At 43.9% G+C, this 19,031-nt stretch overlaps 1 protein-coding gene across 1 annotated transcript in view; it reads left to right on the top strand.

Moving 5' to 3' along the window:
* Window positions 1–19,031, top strand: part of LOC141300202 (cadherin-7) — a 159,573-nt gene that overhangs the window by 69,843 nt on the left and 70,699 nt on the right. Inside the window, exons 5-7 of the mRNA XM_073830536.1 lie at window positions 1,581–1,768; window positions 3,398–3,651; window positions 12,291–12,427. Coding sequence (XP_073686637.1) covers window positions 1,581–1,768; window positions 3,398–3,651; window positions 12,291–12,427 — 579 coding nt within the window. The remainder of the gene's footprint in view (window positions 1–1,580; window positions 1,769–3,397; window positions 3,652–12,290; window positions 12,428–19,031) is intronic.

Genomic DNA, 19,031 nt, shown 5'->3' with positions numbered 1-19,031 from the left:
TATTAGTCAGCATTTATCATTATTATTTGTAAGTGTTGGAGTGGGCTAGCAATGCATTCTGAGGAAATCTTAATTTCTAAGTAGTAATATTTATATTTTCCGAGTGTAAAATCAACAGTCTTCTCCAAAGGTAAGATCTTTGAGCAACTGATCGACGTCTCCTTTGTGCAGATATTGCAAACATGGAGGAATACGGTTGTCATGTTACTGATGCCATGAGGTGTCGCTGTCGCTCTAATTTTTGTATTATTACTGCAGAATTTAGAATTGCATACAAACTCAGGGAAAGACTTAAATATCTTTAACAAAGAACAATCATGACAGAAAACATAGCTATAATGGATTTGCGTACATAGTACAAGATTATATACAGAAAAAAAAAGAATTAAATATCTTTGAATATTCATAAAATCGCAATGAATTAAAAATTGCATTTGTTTTTGTTATTAATTTATTATTACTTTAAGTTTCAGGGATGAAACGAGAGAGAAATTCAGCAAGAAAAAGGAAAAAAAAAATGAGATCTAAGCTAGTTTTGCACAATTTTGCACATTTAAATAACATATTCAAGACATAACAAATTTGGGGGTTTTCCTAATAAAATAATAATTTCTTTAGTGATTAAACTAGGTCATTTTAGTATTGTTAAAAATATAAAAACTACAATCAATCCAAAATAAGCAAATTTCATCAACATCAAAATGTTTACAGACAGATGAATTAAATCCGTCGCTCATATCATTTCATGTTGCGCTTGTTAACGTCGTAGGTCACATGATAATGTCAACATGGCGGAACGCATTCATACTCAACGAGATTTGGCTGTTGAGTAGGTACTCTTTTAGCGCTCGCTAAGTAAGTATTTATTAAAATTAAGTACCTACTCATTGAGTAGGCAGTTTCGGACGCAGCCACTGTTTTGCTGTGCGGACTTTACTAAGAGTTTTCTCTTGTTTCTTTGCCAGTGCCATGTTTTGTTTTGTTAGTTAGTCATAGTCATAGTCAGGCCTAGCCTTGTTTCATTGTTTTGTTTTATTTGTTACTTTTGGACTGCCCACTTGGATTTTGGACTCTGCCTGTATTTTTTGGATTACGCTTTTGTCTTGTCCTGGATATTACCGTTTGCTGGTGTTTTGACCCTGCCTGTCTTGACTACGATCTGTTAAATAAAGCTAACGTTTGGATCTTCAACGCTTCCCTGAGTCCTGCGTTACAGAAATAGTTCGAGAGGTAGATGGATGGAGGTAAAAGCAATCACAGGGAGAAAATCAAGATGAGGGGGTGACCGCAAGAAGCTTCTATTCCATGGTAAATTAAAAAAAATCATTACATAGATTACATGGAGGTTCTCCATGAGAGTGACATGAATGCAGAAGATACATGAGAGATCTCCTCATCTTACCTTTCAGCTCTTATGAGTCTGCTTAAGTCTCAACACAAAGTTCTTTTTTGTTAACAGAAAGTTCAAAAGGGACCATCAAAAGTGTTACTAATTCAGTTTATTGACAGCACATTGACAGGTTTGGTGACAGATGTTGCTGTAAATGTTAGTCTAACATGAAACGTCTCTGTGTCTCTAGAGTCGTATCAGTACTCAGTGCTGGAATCTGTGCCTGTGCCATCAGTGGTGGCCAAACTGAAAGCCGCAGATGCTGATATCAACTCCAATGCAGAGATGGACTACCATATAATAGATGGAGATGCACCCGGTGTGTTCAATGTCACCACAGATGAGGAAACACAAGAGGGAGTCATCATTCTACAGAGGGTGAGATTATAGTGCCATTCATAGTGAACGACAGGCCATTTAGAATATATAGTAAATTAGTTTGACTATATTAACAGTGAATAACAATCTAGTCAGCTGATATTTGTGGTATGCAGGGTTCCTCAGTTCTGGTCCTGGAAAAAATTCAAATAAATAAATAAACTACAACTAACTACTAATAACTACCCTCCTAGAGTTTAGCTCCACCTCTAATCAAACACACCTGAACCAATCAAGGTGTTCAGGATGACTAGAGTGTGTCTCAGTCAGCTCCTGATCCTGTGAGTGTGTATGATGTACTCAAATCTGGAACCTGTCTCACTACACTTGAAAAAACCCATATCTTTTTGATATTGTTCGTTATGTTCTGTTACATATTCTTACACCAATTCTGCCAAATATTGATTATAAATGTTAACTAGATGTCCATGTCTGGCCATGTATTTTAAATCCTTGGTTTGTCTTTTCAAATCTTCTATCATGTGTCATTGTATTTGAGCTGGCTCATGCGTTTTGTTTCACGCTTCAGAAACGTAACATAATTTCCGTTAAAGTAGCATGGTGAGCATTGATGCTCCCTGGTGTTTATCATGCTTTCTGGGACATTTTAGCAGGGCTCTGAACCGGTTTATGGAACGAAAATGAAAACTGGAAACAAACACAATTTTGACATGAACAAATATAATAATCCAAACAGAATTGAAATTTTAAATGGTCATTAACTGGTTAATAGTTTTTTTATAATTTACATAGCAGCCTGTTCAATATGAAAATAAAATACAGTTAAAGGAACATGGCACTACTCAATTGAAAGGAAACCCTGAGTATTAAGATTTTATGGCTTAATATAATGTACACTATGTCTCTTACTGAAATATGAAGTAGAAAACCCATGAAAATCCACATCATTATATACATATTTTGGACTATGGAGGGTGCCATTATTTTGATTACGTAGAACGGTTGTACTGATTGAGCTGCTGTTGGCACTGAGCAACGCTATTTCTACCGCAACACAACTCAGAAGATAAAATACTGATACAATGACCACAGCTACTGAAAGAGCCAGTATCAAGGCCAAAAAGGAGATGACCTCTCATTGTTAACACTTATGTCACATATGGGATATGTATTTAACCACCAACACACTTTTATGTGTATTATGAATAAGTATTTACATCATGCCTTAAAGTATGTTCAAATATGAATCTGGTGCACTTGTTATGTTGCCATTGTTATGTGATCTGTAGCATCAGTTGCCATTCACTGCCATTTCCCACTGACTCTTTTCTTCTTTTTTTTTTTTGATTCTTTGGATTTTTACATTGGATTTTATGTTCACAGGTTTGTAAGAACTCTGTATACATATTGTGATTAATTTAGTGTAATAAATAAATGTCAACATTAATTAATAAATATTTATATGCAGTGTGTAATTATCTTTTTAACATTCAATTAATTAATGTTGATTGGGTGGATTTTTTTTTTTAAAGACAAAATCACTGATCTGTATGTGCTTTTTTTGCTGCTTGTGGTTTTTCCTTACCTGTACACATTTTTTTAGCATAGTCTTCCTTCATTCTATCTTAAATGTTAATCTCTCTCTCTCTCTGTCTATTTATCCTACAGCCATTGGACTATGAAAGTAAAAGCAGTTTTTCTCTGAAGATTGAAGCCACTAATCGGAATATTGACCCTCAGTTTCTGGCCTTTGGCCCCTTCAGTGATACAGCCACTGTAAAGGTCATAGTAGAGGATGTCAATGAGCCGCCGGTCTTCTCCCCCCTGATCATTAAGATGGTAGTATCTGAGGCAGCAAGAGTCGGCACAGCCATTGGTACAGTTTCAGCCCGTGATCCGGATTCATCCAGCAGTGCCATCAGGTAAATGCTTCACTGATGTGTGCTCTTTGTAATGTTCTATTAGACTGTACATTTGTGATTCATATGGCTGTTTATCTTACTGTCCTCTTGGCCATTTACATTACAGTTCTAACACCGAACTCAAACACAGAATGCTAAAACACAATTCAAACTTAATTCACACATCAGTAGTGATGAGAGAGCACACCTGAGATACAGTTTAGATGGGAGAAATCAATCTACATATAAAATATTAGTCACACAAATTAGACTTGGCCTAATGGTTAAAGTGTCGGACTTGTAACCTGAAGGTTGGGGGTTTGAGTCTCGGGTCTGGCAGGGATTTTCCATGTGGGAAGTTAATAACCAGCACTTCCTTTAATACCAAGACTAAGGTGAGACCCTTGAGCAAGGCACCGAACCCCCAACTGCTCCCCGGGCGCCACAGCAATATGGCTGCCCACTGCTGTGGATGTGTGTTCACGGTGTGTGAGTTGACTACTGTGTGTGTGCATTTGGATGGGTTAAATGCAGAGCACAAATTCCAAGTATGGGTCGCAATACTTGGCCACATGTCACTTCACTTTTTCACTTTTAAATTGTTGATCTAACTAATTAAAGTATAGCATCTACTAATAATTTTATATAAATAAAACATTTTTTATCAATGCTAATTTGTTAGAAACGATGCATCGTGTTACAAATGCCATCTAGTATCCGATGCCCACTTTTTAAATCGATGCATTGCATCGTTAATTTCTATGCTGAAGCACAGATAAAAATATCTGAATTTCATCGGTTTAATCATAATCTTACTGTATTAGGACAGTAATTGTTTCTCATATGGATATCTGTAACAATAAATGTACATGTGACCTCAGTGATAAAACTCTGAACTGGATTTGGATGGCGATTTATTCACAGAGGAGGAGCGAGTTCTGTGATCCTACGAACACAGGAATGCTCTCTTAATTGTTCTTATTATTGTGTAAAATGTATTTTAAAAATACTTATTTAAAATGTATTCTTATTACAGTTTTTTTTTAATTGGTTTGGTACTATTTTCATAAGTGTGCATTTTCAAATCTCTTAGTACAAAACTTTAAACTGATCACATTTGTAAAAACACTAGTCATTCTTTCAAATCTGTTGTCATGATTTCATTGTATTTGCATGTATTTTCATTCCACTTAATCATTGTTTTAGAAAACAAGATCATTGTGATATATATTGAGAACATTTGCTTTAATCACCCAAATAAAACAGTAAGATCTTTTTTCAGCTTAGTACTTTTACCAATCATTTCATTCAGGAGCAAATAATACAAGGTATTATTATTAATTAATAATACAATATTATTATTAATACAAATTGTTCTTGGTGCTGAATGAGTGTAACTGAACTGTACAAATTAACACAGCAAATATTACACTTATGTTCAGAAAAAAAAAATAATAATAATAATATATATATATATATATATATATATATATATATATATATATATATATACAAACACAAACACAAGCACAAACACAGACACACATACGAAAAAGGATAAAAAAACACACAAGTCATTTACATAAGCAAAATACACTGCCTGGCCAAAAAATAAGTTGCTACCTAGATTTAACTAAGTGGTCAGGTCTAGGTTCAGCAACAGTATGTGCTCAAAGAATGAGGTCTGACTACCTGAATATACTGAATGACCAGGTTATTCCATTAATGGATTTTTTCTTCCCTGATGGCACTGGCATATTCCAAGATGACAATGCCAGGATTCATCGAGAGTGGTTCAGGGAGCATGAGACATCATTTTCACACATGGATTGGCCACCACAGAGTCCAGACCCCCATTGAGAATCTTTGGGATGTGCTTGAGAATGCTAATATTAAAGTGTATGACCTTTTTTCTTTTTTTTTTGTTGGCAACTTTTTTTTTTTTTTTTTTTGGCCAGGCAGTGTATATTTACATAAGCAAAATATATTTATTCACCTATTTGAACAGTGCAAAGTCTCAAACACAGTTCTACTTATACGGTAACTAATTTTGATCATCAGGGGAAACAATTTGTAATTAGTATTTCTTGATTGAAAGCTCTTGCAGCAATTTGTAAATTACAAATGACCAGACAATCAGTCAAGTTGAAAATTCATGGATATAACGAATGATTCATTGATTTAACATTAAGATCAGTTTAATTAAATGACAGACAATTTCATAAAATATAGTTCTATTTATTATTTGATTATTTAAATCTCCTGTTTGAAACAGACCCACTGTAGTTGTATATGTTTATACTGTTGGTGCTTTCAATGGTGGACAGGAGTCAGCATGGGCACTCTGACTGGTCTGTGGTTATCAGCCCCATATGCAGCAAACTGTGATGCACTGTGTATTCCGACATATTTCCATCAGAACCAGCATTGCAGACCCCACGAAAGCTGGAGATGCTCTGATCCTGTCGTTTAGCCATCACATTTTGGCCCTTGTCAAACTTGCTCAAATCCTTACACTTGCTAATTTTTCCTGCTTCTGTCAGTATCATGTCCGTGTTCTGTCATGTTTTCCTAGTGTCTTTTCCCCTATGTTTCTAGCTTATATGGTTTAGTCCTTGTCTCCCCCTTTTGGTATTGTTTAGTTAGTTCAGTCATGCCCATATTTGTATTTCCCCCTTGTTGTCTTGTTAGTGACCACGCCCCCATTTCAGTATATTTAAGAGTTTGTGTGTGCACTCCCCATTTGTCCGTCAATGCATTCTGTTACTTCTGTTTGCTTGTTTTCATGTGCTCTTCTTATACTCCCGGTTTTTGTTTGTTTGTATTAGTTACAGTGAGTACGTTTACATGGACAACAATACTCCGATTTTAACGCGATTAAGACAATACTCTGATTAAGAAGCAACCATGTAAACTGATATTTTTGATTAATTTAATCCGACTAAAGTCATAATCGGAGTAAACACAAATCAAATTAAGACAGGTGGAGTATTCCTATTTTAGTCGCATTATGGAAGACATGTACACACCTTAATCACACTATTCCCCTTGTGTAGGACTTTTCACCAGAGGATACACACTAATGCTGCGTTCCAGACAGGTTTTTGAGCTCGTAAATCACGTCTTCAAACCACGACTCAGGACTTTGTAGCACTTTCACGGGTAGAAGTTTGGAAAAACACGGGTTTCCTGGAACGCGGCATAACGCTCTCAGTTGGTCGCACGTGCATATGCTTTGGTTTCATTTTTATTTATCGTCTTAGGATGCTTTTCACTTTTACTTTTACGAATTCATGATCTTTTGCTTACATATAGGCTACACCTATCAATTTTAAGATTAAAACAAATTCTTAAAAGATGGATTTGTTATTTTTAATTAAACAGCATAACAACAATCAAATAAAACTAGCTTATATAGCATTTATTAACAAAAACTAATAAGACGAGGCATGGACTCCATCACATGCTGTGTTATATGCCGACTAAACCATTTATTACAGGGCGCGCAATCAAATTAATTAATAAAAAATAAATAAATAAAAGAAAGCCTCCAAGGCGTAATGTGACGTAAACGGCAAAGATAACAGGGTTTTCAAAATGAAAACAAACAAAAAAAGTCAAACTAAACTGGCTTTCGGTGACTGTGTTTGCGTGTGATTTTTTTCCTAAAAACTGTCTGGCTCTGAAACGCTCGCTTTATGGAGCAGACGCTTTGGAGCAGCACAGCATGCACAAAAATGTGTTGCATATGTCCACAGCCACTTCAAGCTTTTGTCAAATTAAAACCGAAACATCCAAAAGTCTATAACGAAGATGAACTGATAGCGTCGCGTGTGGACCCAATGATGTGTGTCATTAATCGATCTATGTACTAACATGTAAAACGGGAACATGAAAGGAATATTCTAAAAGCAACTCATGTAAACAGCTTAATCATATTATTGTCTTATTCAGAATAAGGTCATTAATTAGATTACTGGTGTCCATGTAAACGTAGTCAGTGTTTCATTTAATAAACTATTTACGTTTTCATTTACTCCGGTTCTCCTCATCATTCACCACTCCTCAACCCCGCCTGGATCGTGACAGATTGACGGACCTAAACAAAGGATGAATCGGGCTGAGGCTTCCTTGAGGGGACTGCGGCAAGGCGGTCGAGAGTTGGAACGGTATGTGGAGGAATTTATCGAGCTCTCCCACCAGGTAGGCTGGCATGAAGCTGCCATCTGCGCTGTGTTTGTTTTGGGGCTGGACGATGAGACGATTCGCTGTGATCTCCCCGTTTGTAATTTTTCCTTGATCGAGCTAATCAATCTCATTCTCTATTTAAATGGATCTGATTTTGAAATAGAAGAAATTCCTAGTCCGAGTAAGTCTCATCTTCCAGCCCCCTACCAGGCACAGCGCAACTCGCCAGCCTGCCCTAAGCCGAGAACCTCCACATACCGTGTCAACGGCTCGAGCCGCCAGCCCAGTCCCAAATCTCCAGTCATCCTCCAAAGCTCCGCTGCTGTCCTCAGCCCGATGCGGCTGGCCTCCTCCCCGCGCTCTAGTCTGCCGGTCGCCGCCCAGCGCTCAAGCCCGCCGGCTTCCTCTCCACGCTCAAGCCCGTCAGCCGCCAGGCCAGTGTCAGCTCACAAAATGCCAGCTCACAAGATGGCTGCTACGCCTGCTCACAAGATTGCTGCTATGCCAGAATCTGCACGCAAGATGGCTGCCACGCAGGAGTTTGCACGCAAGATGGCCGATGTTCCTGAGTTCCCGGCCAAGATGGCCGATGTTCCTGAGTTCCCGGCCAAGATGGCGGCCATTCCTGAATCCTCGGCCAAGATGGCCACCAAGCCTGAATCCGTGGCCAAGATGGCCGCCGTTCCTGAGTTCCAGGCCAAGATGGCCGCCAAGCCTGAGTTCCCGGTCAAGATGGCCGCCAAGCCTGAGTTCCCGGTCAAGATGGCCGCCGTTCCTGAGTTCCCGGCCAAGATGGCTGCCAAGCCTGAGTCCCTGGCTAAGATGGCCACCGTTCCTGAGTTCCCGGCCAAGATGGCCGCCGTTCCTGAGTTCCCGGCCAAGATGGCCGCCAAGCCTGAGTTCCCGGTCAAGATGACCGCCGTTCCTGATTTCCTGGCCAAGATGGCCGCCAAGCCTGAGTCCCCGGCCAAGATGGCCACCAAGCCTGAGTCTGCACCCAAGATGGCGACCGCCAAGTCAAAGTCTCCGCTGGTTCCACCCAGCCTTCCAGAGTCTCCGCTGGTTCCGCCCAGCCCTCCAGTGACTGCGCCGCCCGAGCGCCCTCCAGTGACTGCACCGCCAGAGCGCCCTTCAGTGACTGCACCGCCAGAGCGCCCTCCAGTGACTGCGCCACCAGAGCGCCCTTCAGTGACTGCACCGCCAGAGCGCCCTTCAGTGACTGCACCGCCAGAGCGCCCTTCAGTGACTGCACCGCCAGAGCGCCCTTCAGTGACTGCGCCGCCAGAGCGCCCTTCAGTGACTGCACCGCCAGAGCGCCCTCCAGTGACTGCGCCGCCAGAGCGCCCTTCAGTGACTGCGCCGCCAGAGCACCCTTCAGTGACTGCACCGCCAGAGCGCCCTCCAGTGACTGCGCCGCCAGAGCGCCCTTCAGTGACTGCACCGCCAGAGCGCCCTTCAGTGACTGCGCCGCCCGAGCGCCCTCCAGTGACTGCGCCGCCAGAGCGCCCTTCAGTGACTGCACCGCCAGAGCGCCCTTCAGTGACCGCTCGCCCAGAGCCTGCTCTGCCAGAGTCTCCGCTGGGGTCATACAGTCCTCCAGAGCCCGCTCCTCAAGAGCGCCGTCCAGAGCCCGCGCCGTCCAGAGTCCGCTCCTCAAGAGCGCCGTCCAGAGCCGACGCTATCTTCTGCGCGCCCTCCAGAGCCAGAGCTCTCTCATGCGCGCCCTCCAGAGCCGGAGCTGTCTCCAGCGCGCCCTCCTGAGCCGGAGCTCTCTCCTGCGCGCCCTTCCGTGCTCTCCTGTGTGGACTATACCCTAGGTTCCCCCAAGAAAATTTTTTGGGGGGGCTACTCCCCTGATCGGCCATGGCCATCTGGACTGTTTACCCGGCCATGGCCACCTGGACTGTTTACCTGGCCATGGCCACCTGGACTGTTTACCCGGCCATGGCCACCTGGACTGTTTACCCGGCCATGGCCACCTGGACTGTTTACCCGGCCGTGGTTTCCTGAACCACCAGATCCGCCATGGCCTCCAGAACTGTTGTACCGGCCATGGCTGCCTGAGCCGCCAGATCCACCATGGCCGTCTGGACTGTTTACCCAGCCATGGCTCCCTGAGCTTCCCGACCTGCTATGGCCACCTGAGATCCCTGATCCGCCCTGGAGACCACCTCAGTATCCCGTGTCCTCTGTGTCCTCTTAGTGGTCTCCAGGGCGCCCACCCTCCCTCCCCTCCCTTCGGGGGAGGGGGGGGGGGTAATGTCAGTATCATGTCCGTGTTCTGTCATGTTTTCCTAGTGTCTTTTCCCCTATGTTTCTAGCTTATATGGTTTAGTCCTTGTCTCTCCCTTTTGGTATTGTTTAGTTAGTTCAGTCATGCCCATATTTGTATTTCCCCCTTGTTATCTTGTTAGTGACCACGCCCCCGTTTCAGTATATTTAAGAGTCTGTGTGTGCACTCCCCATTTGTCCGTCAATGCATTCTGTTACTTCTGTTTGCTTGTTTTCATGTGCTCTTCTTATACTCCCGGTTTTTGTTTGTTTGTATTGTATTGTACAGTATTGTACAGTGTTTCATTTAATAAACTATTTACGCTTTCATTTACTCCGGTTCTCCTCATCATTCACCACTCCTCAACCCCGCCTGGATCGTGACAGCTTCTTACACATCAACTTTGAGGACAAAATGTTCACTTGCTGCCTAATATATCCTGCCCATTAACAGGTGCTGTGATAAAGAGATAATCAGTGTTATTCACTTCACCTGTCTGTGGTCGTAGTCTTATGCCTGATCGGTGTATAGTATGAGTTAGTATATATAATATTTTATTTTTGAGAGCTTCAGTGGCAGGACAAATTATAAGTAAACATTGACTTTTGGTTAAATATTTATTATTATTATTATTATTTTATTTGAATACTTAACAAATAGAGTCGAAATTTATTTGATAAAATCCCCCCTTGAAATATCTATGTGTAGATAGACAATGTGGTAACACTTAATAAAAAGGATACATGAAAAATTATGTACTTATTTCTGAATAAAACTGTTAATACTGTGAATGCATGACATGAACCAATAAAGAGCGACCTTTATTATTACTACAGAGATATGCCATCCTGTTAAGTTTATTTGAAAGCTGCACATTAAGTTTAAATTATGACAATTTTAATGGTTCATGTTTTATTTAAAATCAGGGTGGCACTTGTTTATTCTCGTACTAAAGATTTGTGTTGGTTTATCGCTAAATGTTAATGAAACAAGTATTTAAGGTGGCCTTTATTCATACATGAATCCATATGACTCCAGTCGTAGTTAAGGTTAGCTTTTCATTTGTTCGTGATTAGTTCCTGGTTTTACCAATTATTAGTTCATTTTGGAGTAAGTGTTATTTTAGATATTAGTAAGCCTACATGATTATTTATACCTCTACTATAAAGTGTACCACAATTATATTTCTTGAACCATGCCGTAGTGGGGCTAGTGTGGTTTTCAGGGACAGTGTTGACTCACCTGCGCTGCCATTCGTTCGTGCCCAATGGTAAATGTCATGAACATTCCCACCGGAGGCCTGACATTCCCAACTATAACATCCATTCTGACAAGCAGACTGTTTATCTGCGTCTCTGTGATCCTTTACAATTATTTGATAATTAAAGTATTATTGTGAGGTATTGAGGTTTGGACAGTTATTGATAATCTGCCAGTTTTGTCAAAAAATGTAATTAGTCTCTTATTTACTTGCTTGCGAATCACCTTTCTGTTCCTCATGGATTCTCTGTGACTGTTCCACACTTTTCCCAAACAAAGCTAAGCCTGAAGATGAAATATTCTGATTTCTTCCCCTATTTACAACTGATCCATAAACTGCAATATTAAAACTGTGCATCAGCTGGTTTCAGCGAAAATAATAATAATAATTTGTTGTTGTTCAGTGAACCACTAATTAATAACTATAATAATAATAACAACAACAACAACAGTACTAATAAATAATAACAATAATTTAAAAAACAACAACAATGAGAAAAGGCAGTTGTATTTTTCACTTTTCCTCTGCTGTACTAAACATGTTCCGAATGTACCAAATTACAGAACCATTTCTGTGTGTCATTTTTGTAAACCGTTGCACCCTTAGTATTTTTTAATATAATAGTTTCATCAGACATATGGTGGTTACAGTATGTCTAACTCTAACCAGCTTAATAAATGATAATAAACATGTGAACTTAACTATACCACATCAACAACTGGAAGTCAGTTGGCTATAACAGTAGAGACACTTTTTACACCAGGTACTATGCTTTTTTATTCTTTTTGCTCTATAAATCTATAACATTTTAAATGGTGGTAAGTTTTCGTGCCATCTAGTGGTTAAGAGGATAATTATTTTTTAAGGCTATAAATGATAAATAAGAAAAGAGAAAAGCTAACAAAGATGAGTACATTTTTTGTGTAATGGTGTGTCCAGGTACTCCATAGACCGGAACACAGACCTGGAACGCTTCTTCAATGTGGATGCTCTGACTGGTGTCATCAGCACAGCCAAAGCCCTTGACAGAGAAGTCAATTCAGTCCACAATATCACTGTATTTGCCACAGAGAACCGTGAGTATAATGCAAGCCACACGCAGACATTAAAGGTGCCATAGAATGCCCTGATACAATATTTTAAATTGTTCTCTGATGTCTATACATAAGGTATATGGCATAGGAAAGGGCAAAATTGTCCAGAAACGGTTTTACAGGTCCATTTACAACCTTAGGATTTGCCCCTAGAATGAAATGCTCTGTTATTGCCTTATTTGGAAGGTTCCTGAATAATAATGATGAGCTCTGCTCTGACTGGCTGTTTCACAGAGCAGCTCATTTCAATAGGTCACACATGGAGGAAAATATATATTTAATCAGGGAGCTTGAGCCGCTATTAATATGCGATTTATTGAAACTGCCGTTTTGAATTTACGATCATTTTACTTCACTTTTGTGATCGCATGTGCTCTGTGTAATGCATGTACTTACCACATAAGTTTAGATGCTTGTTAGTGATGCTCAGGATCTGTAAATCATTCGCCATCGTCCGCACAGTCATCTCTCCAGCTCTCCGTTTATGTGGTAAGTTAAATCTTATGTACTGTATGTAACAGGCTACCGCTAGCAGTAAGCTAACCATTTCCCTTCAGTGGCTCACCTTATTTTATTAGGTAATAGTAGCTGTTATGTGTCACACCCTCAGCACGTTCCCTCAGTCCCAATCACTGCGATCCTTCATCAATCAGCCTATCCTCACTGCACCACGCCCATCACCAGAGTTCTAATCACCGTCACCTGCACCAGCAATCACCACTCCCTTTAAATACTCACCTCAGACATTCACTCAGCGGCTGGAATCGAAGTTACATGGACACCGCTCCTTGGATCTTCTCCTCCTTCTCTCGATTCTCCTGTGCACTTCATGGACTGCATCTGGATCAACCTGTGAAGCATACGTTAACCACTTGAAGGGAAGTGACTGTTACTCTTGCTGGCGATTGCCTATGAACTTGTGTTTACCTTATCGGACTGTGTTTGATGACTCGGATGCCGAAGTCTATATTCACCTGTTTGAAGTGTGCACGTCTGTAAATAAACACCTTGAAATCTACTTACCCTCTCCTTGTGTGTGTGGTCGTGACAGGATTCCAGCCCTAAAAAGGAAATTCCTTCAGCTCACTCATGGAGGCGAACGCAACATTCACCGGTGCCTCTCCCGACTCACTAAAACTGTCAGAAGCTGAGGACAGGCTATGGAGCCTACGGCAAGGTGGGCAGACATTGGAGTGGTATGTGGAGGAGTTCCTTGAGCGCTCCCATCGGGTAAGCTGGCCCGACGTCACCCTTGCTGTGATGTTTCGGTTTGGACTGGATGAGGAAACAATCCGATGCACCTCCCCCATATGTGATTTCTCCTTGATTGAACTAATCAACCTCACTCTTTATATAAATGGCTCTAGTATCGAGGTTAAAGAAATAAAGAGTGATGGTAAGTTTCCTCGTCCAACCCTCTACGAAACCCAGCACGTCTCACCGGCTTACTCCTCGCCTGGACTCCCCACATACCTCACCAATAGCTCCTCCCTCCTTGCCAGCCCAGAGCTCGCGGCCAGCCCTCCAACGTTATGGCCTATCCTGATGGCCAGTGTGCTAGACCCACCGTTGAGGTCAGTACGGGCGGCCATGCCAGCTCACAAAATGGCCGACGTTCCTGTTTTCCCGGCCAAAATGGCCGATGTTCCTGATTCCCCGGCCAAAATGGCCGATGTTCCTGCGTCTCCGACCAAAAGGGATGAATCTATTATAATGGATATGGTTCTCCCTATGGAGTTCACGGCCCCTATCCTCTCTCCTGGGTCTCCGCTGGTTCCGCCCAGCCCTCCAGTGACTGCGCCGCCAGAGCGCCCTCCAGTGACTGGGCCGCCAGAGCGCCCTCCAGTGACTGCGCCGCCAGAGCGCCCTCCAGTGACTGCGCCGCCAGAGCGCCATCCAGTGACTGCGCCGCCCGAGCGCCCTCCAGTGACCGCTCGCCCAGAGCTAGCTCTTTCAGTGTCTCCGCTGGAGACGCCCAACCCTCCTGAATCTCCGCTGGGGTCGTCCAGCCGTCCAGAGCCCGCTCCTCAAGAGCGCCGTCCAGAGCCCGCTCCTCAAGAGCGCCGTCCAGAGCCCGCTCCTCAAGAGCGCCGTCCAGAGCCCGCTCCTCAAGAGCGCCGTCCAGAGCCCGCTCCTCAAGAGCGCCGTCCAGAGCCTCCGCTGGTGCAATCCAGCCTTCCAGAGTCTTCACTGGTTCCGTCCAGCCTTCCAGAGCCTTCGCTGGTTACGTCCAATCCTCCAGAGTCTCCGCTGGTACAATCCAGCCTTCCAGAGCCTTCGCTGGTCCCGTCCAGCCATCCAGAGCCTCAGCTGGTCCCGTCCAGCCATCCAGAGCCTCAGCAGGTCCCGTCCAGCGATCCAGAGCCTCAGCTGGTCCCGTCCAACCATCCAGAGCCTCCGCTGGCCCAGCCCAGCCTTCCAGAGCCTCCGCTGGTCCTGTCCAGCCTTTCAGAGCCCACTCCGCCAAACGGTCCCTCCAAACCCCTGAATTCCTCAAAGAAAATTTTGGGGGGGCGCCATATACTCCTGGCCAACGTGGCCGGGCCGAGGACTGAGGCCAAGGCCACGGGGGCTGCCCAGCCATGGCCACCTGAACTGCCTGTCCGGCCATGGCCACCTGAACTGCCTGTCCGGCCATGGCCGCCTGACCTACCAGGGCTACCCGAACTGCCTGTCCGGCCGTGGCCGCCTGACCTACCAGGGCCACCCGAACTGCCTGTCCGGCCGTGGCCGCCGGACCCGCCATGGCTTCCTGTTCCGCCCTGGAGGCCTTCCCAACCCAACAAGGTCCTGCCCCGGAACGGCCTCCAGGGCGCCCGCCCCCCCTCCCTGGTGTTTCCATCACGGCGCGAGACGCGCCTACCGGGAGGGGGAGATAATGTCACACCCTCAGCACGTTCCCTCAGTCCCAATCACTGCGATCCTTCATCAATCAGCCTATCCTCACTGCACCACGCCCATCACCAGAGTTCTAATCACCGTCACCTGCACCAGCAATCACCACTCCCTTTAAATACTCACCTCAGACATTCACTCAGCGGCTGGAATCGAAGTTACATGGACACCGCTCCTTGGATCTTCTCCTCCTTCTCTCGATTCTCCTGTGCACTTCATGGACTGCATCTGGATCAACCTGTGAAGCATACGTTAACCACTTGAAGGGAAGTGACTGTTACTCTTGCTGGCGATTGCCTATGAACTTGTGTTTACCTTATCGGACTGTGTTTGATGACTCGGATGCCGAAGTCTATATTCACCTGTTTGAAGTGTGCACGTCTGTAAATAAACACCTTGAAATCTACTTACCCTCTCCTTGTGTGTGTGGTCGTGACATTATGTTATGATTAGCCTATTTTTCAGTGGTCTTTTGCAAACACCAGATTTATATAAGGAGGAAACGATGGTGTTTGAGACTCACGGTATGTCATGTCCATGTACTGAACTGTTTTTATTCAACTATGCCAAGGTAAATACAGTTTTCCATTCTATGGCACCTTTAATTTTTTTTCATTACATTAATGGGCTTTTTTATGCCTTTACTGATATTGAGAGACAGTAGAATAGTAGAGAGCAGACAGGAGAGCATTGGATGATGAGAGGGTAGTGGGGTCGGCAAAGGACCTCAAGTTGCACTGTACGTCAGCTCACTAACCACAAGACTATTGACGGCATCATACATGGGCATTTTAAAATGTGAAAAATAATTTTTATGTGATTTTTCAATGCAAGAAGATTTCAATTAATTGCATATGTTTTGAAGGTGTGACACTCTTTCTTTCTTTGCTTTAATGTGTTCCACGTGAAAGCATACATATAAATTCTATTCTCATTTGCTCTTTCTCATGTCATTCCAAAATCATATGGCTTTTCTACAAACACAAAAGAAGATATTTTGAAGAATGTCCATATTGTAAATATGAATCGAAACTAATACTTTCAAGCTCCGTAAAGGACATGAAGGTACAAGTTTGCATAATATAATTTTCTGCAATTAGGTTTTTATAATTCAGGCGGCATCTTCTCCTGAGGCAGCATGATCACTTTCTTTCTTTCTTTCTTTCTTTCTTTCTTTCTTTCTTTATATAGCACTGTATAAATAGAACTAAGTTGCCCAAAGTGCTTTGCAAGATAAACATAGAAAATAACACATTGTTAGGGAAGCAGACTGACAAACAGGTAAGTGAAACAACAGGTAAAGTTTATTTGTTTTTAGCAGAGCAGATGAAGAAGATGGCGTGCAGGACCGGGTAAGTTTAACTGTCCAGATAGTAGATTATGGTGAGGATGATGATGGATGGATAACTTGATCTTTCTTCCCTTTTGCAGGAACGATCGTCGGAGGATGTCGAAGAGGCAGACTGGATGCTGGCTTACGGCACACACACACACTGGATGCGGAGATAGACTGACGAGACAGACTGACTGGAATGCAAGACAAGACAGGTAAGTATTCACAGGTAAGTATTGTAGGTAATCTCTAGAATCCACGAAGGAGAGTAGAGTAGTCCGCTTTCGCAGCAACGAGCCCGGACACTGGTGACTGTGTGAGGTGTGCTTTTGTATGTGCCGTGATCATTGCGTGCAGGTGTGACTGATTAGTATTCAGGTGAGCGTGATCTTTGAGTGAGTGAGGTGGAAGAACCTGGCCAATCCGTGACATTACCCCCCTCCCCAGGGCCCGCTCCTGAGGGCCGAGACCTGCGACGTCGCGGTGGTCTACCTCGTCCCCAAGGTGCTGGGAGGTCAGGATGGGCGTGGTGGAATTCCTCCAGAAGGGCAGGGTCCAGTATGTCTCCTCTGGGTACCCAGGATCTCTCCTCTGGTCCGTATCCCTCCTAGTCTACAAGATATTCCAGGACACCACCGCGACGTCGGGACTGCAAGATCTCACGGACAGCGTAGATGGAGCCTTCCTCCAGGTCCAAGGGGGGAGGGGGTTCCTCTTCGTGGCCAGGTTCTGTGGAGGGAAGAACAGGAGTTGAAAGAATGCTTTCCAGACTCTGGAAATGAACTGGGGTCCTCTATCTGATACTATAGCCGCTTTTCCACTATCGGGCCGAACCGTTCTCAATGCTTAACCGTTCTATTCCGTGCCGATCCGGGCCAGTCAGCACAGATACGGTTTGATTTTCCACTGTGGTGCAGATAACGGAACTCTTTGGAATGTAAATACAAATGCGTCAAATCGTTGCCTTGGTAACGCAAGAGTAGACAGCCCCGCTTCTACTGTTATTGTCCTTTTGGACGTGATATGTATGTTTGAGTTTTTTATTTTTTCCCGGCACTGTTTTGAACTTTTCTTAATGCCCTTCTCTGCAAGACACTGCGCTATAATTTTAAAAAACTTTTCGTTTCTCTTTGCACTCTCCAGCTGTTGTTGAATTTTTCTTTCTGTCCAAATATCAATATTAGAGCAAATGTTTCATCCACAGACCAAAGTGTCTCAGCCATTTAAATTTATATTTACCGTATCTGCTTACTGCGCACCCGCTTAGCCATAGACAGAGCCATAGAGAAACTGGTAGCCAGGCAACAGCGTGGCGACGTCATGCACACGCATTTTACCAGTCCGGTTCAGCACGGTTGTCTAACCGTGCTGAGAATTCCGTGCCGAGAATGGTTTGTAATTGTTCCAGGCTCAGGTGGAAACACAACTGGAACTGTACCCGACCGTTCTAAGAACGGTTCGGCCCGATAGTGGAAAAGTGGCTTACGTCTTCGGGGAGTCCATAGTATCTAAATACTCGGTCGAACAGCAACTGAGCGGTCTCCAGGGCTGTGGGAAGCCCTTTCAGTGGCAGGAGCCGACAGAACTTCGAAAAACGATCCACCACAACCAAGATACAAGTATTCCCGTCGGAAGGGGGAAGGTCCGTCATGAAATCCACTCCTAGGTGTGACCAGGGACGGTTCGGGACGGGCAAGGGATGGAGCTTTCCTGCAGGTAGATGTCGGGGAGTCTTTGAGATGGCACACTCCTTGCAGCCTTGGACATAGCGCCTCACATCCCTTGCCATGTCTGGCCACCAGAAGCGTTCTGACAGCAACGAGAGGGTGGTGTTGGCCCCTGGATGCCCAGTGCCCAGGGAGGTGTGTGTTGAGTGGATAAGATCTACCCGTTGTTCCTGAGAGATGAACTGACGTCCTGGTGGGCAACCCGGCGGAGATCTGGCTGTTGGAGTGGCGACAGCTGGAGGGCTGGACCAGTCGATGTGAGCGACAAAGATGTTTCTTGGGAGTATTGGCGTGGATGTCTCTGGAGAATCATGGAAGTCGTGGAGTCGAGAGAGGGCATCTGCACGGACATTTGTGGAGCCTGGACGATAAGTTATTTTGAAGTTGAAACGGGAGAAGAATAAGGCCCAGCGTGCCTGCCGTGGACAAAGCCTCTTAGCATCGCGGAGATATTGCAAATTTTTGTGGTCCGTGATCACTTGGAACGGGTGTTGAGCTCCCTCCAGCCAATGTCGCCACTCCTCCAGGGCGAGCTTGATGGCCAGTAACTCCCGGTTACCGATGTCATAATTCTGCTCCGCCGGGTTGAGCTTCCTAGAGAAGTAAGCACACGGATGGAGGCGTGGAGGAG

Source organism: Garra rufa, chromosome 24 (genome assembly GCF_049309525.1).
Source record: "Garra rufa chromosome 24, GarRuf1.0, whole genome shotgun sequence".
Lineage (NCBI taxonomy): Eukaryota > Metazoa > Chordata > Actinopteri > Cypriniformes > Cyprinidae > Garra > Garra rufa.
Note: the sequence above shows the minus strand (reverse complement) of the source record. Positions and strands in the feature narration are given on the sequence as shown.